At 41.9% G+C, this 9,316-nt stretch overlaps 1 protein-coding gene across 2 annotated transcripts; it reads right to left on the bottom strand.

Annotated features, from left to right (window-relative positions):
- Positions 1 to 2,399: 2,399 nt before the first annotated feature.
- Positions 2,400 to 3,047, bottom strand: LOC133082448 (biogenesis of lysosome-related organelles complex 1 subunit 5-like). Of its 2 annotated transcripts, XM_061179045.1 has the most exons (2): positions 2,835 to 3,047; positions 2,566 to 2,713 (listed from the first exon to the last, which is right to left on the bottom strand). In XM_061179045.1, the coding sequence occupies exons 1-2, from the start codon at positions 3,040 to 3,042 to the stop codon at positions 2,634 to 2,636; spliced, it is 288 nt and encodes a 95-aa protein (XP_061035028.1). In that variant the 5' UTR covers positions 3,043 to 3,047; the 3' UTR covers positions 2,566 to 2,633. The 2 variants fall into 2 exon arrangements, with proteins under 2 accessions (XP_061035027.1, XP_061035028.1); XM_061179044.1 differs by having other exon boundaries at positions 2,400 to 3,047.
- Positions 3,048 to 9,316: the final 6,269 nt, after the last annotated feature.

The raw sequence follows: 9,316 nt of genomic DNA, 5'->3' as shown, positions 1-9,316 counted from the left end.
AACAGTAAAACAGAGACAGTTTAACCAACACAATTAACAAGTTTGGTCTAATGAACACCCAACAGTTGGAAAATACGCATACTTTTAAGCACTAACACAACATTTACAAAAACTTAGCATATTTTAGGTCAGATGGCAAATCTCAACAAATTTTAACATCTCAAGTCTTATATGAATCTATTCTTGGACCACAATCCAATGAAAGCAGAAATCAATAATAAGAATAGAACTTAAAAATCTACATGTTAGGAAATGGAAAAAAAAATCCACATATGTAAGTCAAAAAAGAAATCATGATGAAAAATAAAAAATACTTAGAATTTAAAGACAAATATTTCTATAGCACTTTAAGTTGACAAACATTATTTTGTTTGATCATTAGAAACTAATCCTGTGAGGCACACAGAATCCATATTCTCTCTGCTTGACAGCACAACAGCAGAAATGTTGTATATTATGTAACGACTAAAGCTTTTTATATATAAATAAAATACATATCAAAAGTGATTTAAAAACTGGGAAATATAAGTGAAAGTGTTCACTACTAAAAATATTAAAGGGAAAGAAAAGCAACCCTCTCTTTTAGAAGCTATACTGAACAGCTAAGAAAGTCACAAAGAAAGAATTTAGTATCAATGTTTAAAGCTCAAAAAGTCCATTAAATCATTTTGGTTTAAGAAGTCTCTTAGATCCTTCTATAGTATATACAAACTCATATGGTAAAGTATTTATTATTCATATGAGATGAACAAACACTGTCAGAAATCTTTGCACAAGTTGAGGAACCATTCCTGCTCACACACAGTCCTGACCTCCTGGTTCCAGCATCTGTTCAATGGTGCATTGGCAATTAATGGCTCTCCCAAAACTGCCTATGGTACAAAAGGAATTTTCATTTAAGGTTCCCCTCCCTTTTCATGTGTGGGATATTTTAGGAAGTATGTTTTCTTTTTCCATCCACTGAAAGAGAATTAAGAAAATTCCAACATGCCTGAATGTCAGCAAGTGCTCTTTTTCATCCAGGTACTAGAGGATGATGGATGAACCTGTCAAGCGTACAGTAGCAGACAGAGGGAGTTGGCAGAAGTTCAGTGTTACTGAAAGAAATCTCAAATACTTATTTCATCTCCTCTATTAACTTTAATCACATTTTCAACATGCAGCCAAGAATGAAGCTTTGACAGCAAGCCATAAATTTACACAAGCAAGCATTGTCACTTTTCTGCAGTAGCAACACTGAGATAACACAAGAGTTGAGTATTTTCTTTCTTGTGCCTTTCTTTACTGAAGAGCAATAAAAAAAAAAAAGACCTGAAAGATTTATCCATACCTCAAATTCATTTGCCATAAATCTCTTAAAATTATTGCATTTAATTCTGCTTGGTTTATGGCAAATAAAAAATCAACTTAGTTCCTCAATTAGATTGTTAAATGCAGATTTTTAAAGATCACAGTGATGACAGAACTGGTATATGTTTCATCTTAATACACCTGCTTATGAGAACAGACATTAAACACTAAAAAGGATTTACATTTAACATGGATCATTTGCCATGTGGGCAAATACTTCTGGTTTACTCAGAGCCAGAATCTTTATATGGTTCCAGAGGGACGCCTTGGCAGATTTTGCCGATTACTCATTAAACAGTTGAAACATGTATAGACATTATTTATCTTACAAAGCTTACCCACAGCAAAACACATGTAAAAATGAGGTAAATCTATGGGCAAGATTATGGTTCTTGGAAAGGTTAAAAGTCAACTATTTTTGGTAAGCTTTTCCTTGTGAGCACATTTTAAAAGCTGAAAATATGAAGTGCTGGAAGGCCACAAACTTAACAAGCATGTCTTGTCATCCAGTGAAACACGGCATTACGCTGCCATGCAAAATCTGCAACTTCTCCCAACAGGCCATTCAGAGACCAACGTGGCTCTCTTTGAAGAGCAGAGACAAAGTTTTGACTCTCTTCAATGTGGTCTCTGCTCCCAGAACAGTTGTTTCTCAGTACATTACTCATGGAATAACACTGTACACATTCCTCCAAGAGCCAGGGAGGCTCTGACAGGCAGCCACCATATCGGCCTTCTGAGCCACAATAATAAAGTAACATTAACCCTGCATAAGAATGAATTAAATTACTTTTCTAAGAAGTCTGTATTTACAGTTCTCCGAGTTAATCAATGGAAACTAAGACCAATCCTCATTAACAAAGCGCATGTTTATACCATTTTCCTCCTACTTCTCCCCATTTATAGATATAGGTAGATACAGGACTTAAAACTGGGAAGATGTGGCATTCTTCTTCTAGGAAACAGCTAAGACTCCGGTAGCAGTTTCTTTTTTCTGCAGAAGAGTGCCACTGAATACATTGCTAATAAATTTGAGGCAGAGGCTAAGCGGTTTGGTGGGAGCGGTTTCTGAGGGGAAGTTAATGTTTTCTCATCAGTTTGTCACTGTTATGGTTCAAGTTCTCCAAAGGCTGGACATTTTGCCAGGCCCTTCTCCATCTCGGCGTATTGTTCTTTAAGCCTCTCCATGGCTTTTCTGTGCTCTTCGTCCACTTCAGCCTGTTTGCTGTGTTGTTCTTTCATGAAATCCTCCCACTGTATTATATGCTGTTTCTCACTAGCTATTAAATGGTCATTATGCATCTTTTTTCGCTCCTGTTCCTTCTGTTGGAGTCTACAGACCGAGTCAGTAGCTGCTTGCAATCTCTGGAGAACTTGGTTTAAGTTGTCTTGCATCGTTTCCCTACACGTGGGAAGAGTATGCTCATTTGTTTCATGGATCATGTTCTTCAAGTTTTCAAGAACTCGCATTTCTCGAAGACCACGTTTTTCTTCAAATTCTTTCACAAAATAACGGGTTTCACCTTGGATAACTGGTCTGTGCTCTAACAGCCTTGAATGAATTTCTCCGAGATCCTTGATAATGAGGTGGGCTGGAGAGCCCCCGGTCCCCAGCGAGTCCTTCTTCTTGCCGCCGCCACCGCCCGGGGCGGCCTCACAAACCACGGGGACCTCCGTCCCTCCGCCGCTCATCTCGGCCAGCTCCGCCCACCCGCGGCCAACAGTCTTTATTTTAATGACTATTTCCTCTGATATGAGTATTGTTAGTCCAGCTTTCTTTTGATTTCCATTTGCATGGAATACTTCTTTCCATCCCCTCATTTTCAGCCTGTACATATCCCTAGATCTGAAGTGAGTCTCTTGTAGACAGCATATGCAGGGGTCTTATTTTTGTATCCATTCAGCCAGTCTATGTCTTTTGGTTGGAGCATTTAATCCATTTACCTTAAAGTACTTATTATTATGCATGTTCCTATTGACATTTTCTTAATTGTTTTGGATTTTTTTTTGTAGGTCTTTTTTCTTCCCTTCCTCTTTTGTTCTCTTCTCTTGTGATTTGATAACTATATCTGGTGTTGTGTTTGGGTTGCTTTTTCTTTTTTGTGTGTGTATCTATTGTAGTTTTGGGGTTTGCTGTTCCCATGCGGTTTTGATATAGCAGTGTATATAGGTACGAAGTTGTTTTAAGTTGCTGGTCTCTTTCCCGCCTAGAGAAGTTCCTTTAGCATTTGTTGTAAAGCTGGTTAGGTGGTGCTGAATTCTCTTAGATTTTGCTTGTCTGTGAAGCTTTTGATTTCTCTGCTGAATCTGAATGAGAGCCTAGCTGGGTAGAGTATTCTTGGTTGTAGGTTCCTTCCTTTCATCACTTTAAATATATCATGCCACTCTTCCCTTCTGACCTGCAGAGTTTTTGCTAAAAAAATCAGCTGAAAACCTTATGGGGATTCCCTTGTATGTTATTTGTTGCTTTTCCTTGGTTGCTTTTAGTATTTTTTCTTTGTCTTTAATTTTTGTCAGTTTGATTAATATGTGTCTCGGCGTGTTCCTCCTTGGGTTTGTCCCGTATGGGACTCTGTGCTTCCTGCACCTGAGTGAGTGTTTCCTTTCTCATGTTAGGGATGTTTTTGGCTATAATATCTTCAAATATTTTCTCAGGCCCTTTCTCTTTCTCTTCTCTTTCTGGGACCCTATAATGTGAATGCTGGTGTGTTTAATGTTGTCCCAGAGGTCTCTGAGACTGTCCTCATTTCTTTTCATTCTTTTTTCTTTATTCTATTCTGTGGCAATGATTTCCACCACTCTGTCTTCCACCTCACTTTTTCATTCTTCTGTCTCGGTTATTCTGCTATTGATTCTTCTAGTGTATTTTTCATGTCAGTTATTGTATTGCTCATTTCTGTTAGTTTGTTCTTTAAATCTTCTAGCTCCTTGTTAAACATTTCCTGTATCTTCTCGATCTGTGCCTCCGTTCTTTTCCCGAGAGTTTGGATCATCTTTACTATCATTACACTGAATTCTTTTTCAGGTAGATTGCCTATCTCCTCTTCATTTAATTGTTCTTGTGGGTTTTTATCTTGTTCCTTCACTTGCAACATATTTCTCTGTTGTCTCATTTTGTCTAACTTTCTGTGTTTGTGGTCTCCTTTCCACAAGCTGCAGGATCGTAGTTCCTCTTGCTTCTTGTGTCCACCCCTAGTGCATGAAGTTGTTCCAAGTGCTTGTGCAGGCTTCCTGGTGGCAGGGACTGGTGCCTGCCCTCTGGTGGGTGGAGCTGGGTCTTGTCCCTCTGATGGTCAGGGCCATGTCAAGGGGTGTGTTTTGAGGTAGCTGTGAGCTCAGTACAACTTTAGGCAGCGTGTCTGCTGATGGGTGGGGCTGTGTTCCTGTCTTTCTGGTTGTTTGGTCTGAGGCATTCCAGCTCTGGAGCCTGTAGGCTGTTGGGTGGGATTGGATCTTGGTGCCAAGATGGGGACCTCTGGGAGAGCTCACACTGATCAATATTCTCTGGAGCCTCTGCCACCAGTGTCCTTGCCCCCAGAGAACCTATCCTGGAACAACGATTTAAAAGATGGCTGCTGCCTTTTCAGCAGACTCCATGGAGGACCAGAGAAAATGGAGAATCTTTCCAAAGCTCCCCAGGAACGACAGTTTAAAAGATGGCTGCCTTCTCAACAGAATCCATAGACAACCGGAGATAATGGAACAGAATCTTTCTGATATAGATCACCAGTGTGTTATAAAAGGATATAACTCAGGAACAGCCATATAGAGGAGATGCATAAGACAAGGTATGTGGGAATGGCGTGGATCTTCCATGCTCTCTCCAGGCCTGCCACTCTCCCTTCTCTCCCTCAAATCCTAATGAGAGCTTTGCTGGGTAGAGTATTCTTGGTTGTAGGTTTTTCTCTTTCATCATTTAAAATATATCATGCCACTCCTTTCTGGTTTCTGCTGAGTTTCTGCTGAAAAATCAGCTGATAGCCTTATGGGAGTTCCCTTGTATGCTATTTGTGGCTTTTCCCTCGTTGCTTTTAATACTCTCTCTTTGTCTTTACTTTTTGTCATTTTGATTACAATGTGTTGTGGTTTATTCCTCTGTGGGTTAATCCTGTATGGGACTGTCTGTGCTTCCTGGACTTGGGTGACCGTTTCTTTCCCCAGGTTAAAGAAGTTTTCAGCTATTATACCTTCAAATGTTTTCTCCGGGCCTTTCTCTCTCTCTTCTCCTGCTGGGACCCCTATAATGCGAATATTAGCGCCCTTGATGTCGTCCCAGTGGTCTCTTAAACTGTTCTCAATTCTTTTCATTCTTTTTTCTTGTTTCTGTTTGGCAGCAGTGATTTCCACTACTCTGTCTTCCAGCTCACTGATCCGTCCTTCTGCCTCACTTAGTCTACTATTGATTCCTTCTAGTGTATTTTTCATTTCAGTTATTGCATTCTTTAATTCTGTTTGGTTTTTCTTTATATTTTCTAATTATTTGTTAAAAACGTCCAATTTCTCACTCTGTGCATTCATTCTCCTCCCAAGTTCTTTGATCATCTTTACGATCATTACTCTGAACTCTTTCCCGAGTAGATTGCCTGTCTCCACCTCACCTAGCTCTTCTTCTGGGGTTTTATCTTGTTCCTTCATCTGAAACATTTTCCTCTGTCACCTCATTTTGCCTAAATTGATACTTGTATTTTTATGTGTGTGGTAGGTTGGTTATGCTTCTCGATCTTGGAGAAGTGGCCCTCTGTAGGAGACATCCTATCTGTCCCTGCAGTGCACTCCCCTCTCACCCCCCCCCAAGGGCCAGGGGCCAGCTGGTCCCAGGGTAGTGTCTGGCCTGTGTTTGCAGACTTGATCTGCAGGCTGTGAGACTGTAGTTTTCTTGCTGCTGGTGTCTGCCTCCTGGTGGATGAGGCTGCTCTAGAGGTTTGTGTAGGCTTCCTGGTGGGAGGGGCCAGTCCCTGCCCCTTGGTGGGTGGAGCTGGGTCTTGGTCCTCTGGTGGGCAGGGGCTGTGTCTAGGGGTATGTCTAGAGGCGGCTGTGGGATCAGGAAGTCTTTAGGCAGCCTGTCTGCTGATGGGTGGGGCTGTGTCCCCACCCAGTTGGCTGCTTGGCCTGCGGCATCCCAGCACTGGAGGCTTCAGGCTGTTGGATGGAGCCAGGCTTTGGTGCCAAAATGTCAGCCTCTAGGAGAGTTCACACACATGCATGCTCTCCGATATACCTCCCACCAGTGTCTATGTCCCCAGGGTGGGCCACAGCCACCCCCTGTCTCCCCAGGAGGCCCTCCAAAACCAGCAGGTAGGTCTGGTTTGGGGTCCTATCAAAGTACTGCTTTTGCCCTTGGTCCCAGTGCACATGAGAATTTGTGTGTGCCCTTTAAGAGTGAAGTCTCCATTTCCCCCAGTCCTGTGGAGCTCCTGCAATCAAGCCCTGGTGGCCTTCAAAGCCAAATGCTCTGGGGGCTCCTCTTCCTGGTGCCGGACACCTGGGATGGGGGGGCCTGACATGGGGCTCAGAACTCTCACTCATGTGGGAGAACCTCTGTAGTGTAATTATTCTCCAGTTTGTGGGTCACCCACCCTGTGGGGTATGGGATTTGCTTATATCATGAGTCTTCCCCTCCTGCTAGTCACGTTGTGGTTCTGTCTTTATGTCTTTAGCTGTGGAGGCTCTTTCCTGGTAGGTTTCAGTCTTTTTCAACGACGGTTGTTCTGCAGATTGTTGTGATTTTGGTGTGCTCATGAGAGGAGGTGAGCTTAGGGTCTTTCTACTCTGCCATCTTGGCTGTTCTCCCCTGGTCAGGGTGCACGGGGCGGCCTCATGCAGGGGCACCTGCGGCCGGGCAGGAGTTTGCCTGCCCGTCGGTCCCATCCTGTTTCCTCCTACTGCCCGAGCGAGCACAGTCTCGCTTCCTCCAGACAGCACTAATATTGTGACTTTAGGCAAATTACTTAACCTCTGAGCTTTAGTTCCTTCATCAGTAATGTGGATCTATTAATGCCTAGTTAGAACGATGGTTTGGAGTATAACAGAGATTCCAACTATGTTCACTTCAGAAGTCAGATAGAACTGAAATGCCAATAGGATGGCCCCTTCAACTCCACAGGAGTATGTTTGCATATGAAACCAAGGAGCCTTCTGGGGAAACCGTTACCCTAAGGGGTGGGAGAGTCAAGAATAATGGCTCAGTGTTCAGTGGAAAGATTTTGAGTACAGTATAGGGTCTGCCACTCACATTTGCCCAGTCTCTGAGAACCCATTCCTAAGTCTCGTGAAAGTAGGACTTAGAGATTTCACTAGCAACTTTGCCTGTGTTACATGGAACTAGTGAAAGTAGAGTCTGCTTTTCCTCATAAAACAGACCAAGTGGCTCAAGAATCAAGCAGAGAAAGGGGGCATCACACCAGGGAGCAAGAGGAAAATGAAGTGAAATGACTGACACCAGGTAGTAATCAGAAGGAATATACTACCAGAATACATGAGAACCTCCTGAGGATTCCCAGGTCTCCTTAGGAGGCATTTCAATGTCCTTGACTTCTCACTGAGGGAGTCTGGGTAGAGCTAGGAAAAAAAATATTGTTACTATTAATTTGTGGCCCATTTTTTCCCCAGATGATTTTATAATGGAAATTTTCAAGCGTATACACAAATAGAGTATAGTGTGATCAAACCTCATGTACCCACCTCCCAGTTTTAACATTTGTCTGCACATGGCCACTCTATATCTCTCTTTACTCTTACTCTCTCACCTCCTTATTGGAGTAGTCTGTAGCAAATCCCAAACATCATTTCATTTCATCCTAAAATACTTCAGTATGTATTTCTAAAAGATAAGGACCCTTTTTTTCCTCCCAATATTACTGCTGTATCATTATCACAGCTTAAAGAGTTAACAATTCCTAATGTCATCAAATAGTCAATCAGTGCTCAAATTTCCCTGACTTTTCTTATACTTTACAGTTAGTTTGTTTGAATTGGGATCCAATCCAAGATCTAGAAATTGCATTTCGTTGATTCATATCTTAATTCTCCTTTAACCTACAAATTATCAGTGATAGGCAGATTAATGCCCCCCCCAACATATCCACATCGTAATCCCTGAAAGTAGTGAATGCATTAGGTTACATGGCAAAGGGAAATTAAGGTTGCAGGTAGAATTACGTTCGCTAATTATCTGATCTTAAAATAAGACGATTATCCTGTATTATCTGGGTGGATCCAGTGTAATCACAAGGGCCCTGAAAAGTGGAAGAGGAAGACAGGAGAGAAGAATCAGAGGGAGATGTGAGTACAGAAGAATGTCAGAGAGATTCAACCTTGCTTGCTTTGATGATGGAGGAAGGCGGCCATGAGCCAAGAAATGTGGGCAGTCTCTAGAAGCTGGAAAGCACAAGGAAATGGATTATCCCCTAGAGCCTCCAGAAAGGAAAAGAGCTCTGTCAACACTTTGGTTTTGCCCCAATGATACCCGTGTAGGACCTTTGACTTACAGAACTGTAAGACAATAAATTTGTGTTGTTTTAACCCACCAAGTTTGTGGTAATTTTTTAAAACAGCAAATTGAAAACTAATTCATTCTCTTACTCTCTTTTCTCTCTCTCCATTTATTTCTTGGTGAAACCACATTTGTCCTACAGAATCTCCTACATTCTGAATTTAGTTGATTGCATTCCTGTGGTGTCATTTAACATGTTCCTCTGTCCCTTGTATATCCTGTAATCTGGTAATTACATCTAGAGACTTGATCAGATTCATGTCAACTCATCAACATAGCTACTTCATAGGCATTGAGTGGTCTTCCTTTCCCAGGTGATTCTGAGGCATCCAGTCCATGGACCAGCATTTGGAAACTACTGATCTTGTCTGACTCCTAGGAATATTGAAGCCCAGAGAGAAGATGGGACACACACAAGATCACACAGGAAGTTAGTGGCAGAGATGAGACTATAATTCTGATTTGAAATTCATA

Source organism: Eubalaena glacialis, chromosome X (assembly GCF_028564815.1).
Source record: "Eubalaena glacialis isolate mEubGla1 chromosome X, mEubGla1.1.hap2.+ XY, whole genome shotgun sequence".
Lineage (NCBI taxonomy): Eukaryota > Metazoa > Chordata > Mammalia > Artiodactyla > Balaenidae > Eubalaena > Eubalaena glacialis.
Note: the sequence above shows the minus strand (reverse complement) of the source record. Positions and strands in the feature narration are given on the sequence as shown.

What these genes read in the sequence shown, in the direction of transcription:
- LOC133082448 (XM_061179044.1), bottom strand. Translation starts at nt 3,042, where the DNA reads ATGAGCGGCGGAGGGACGGAGGTCCCCGTGGTTTGTGAGGCCGCCCCG.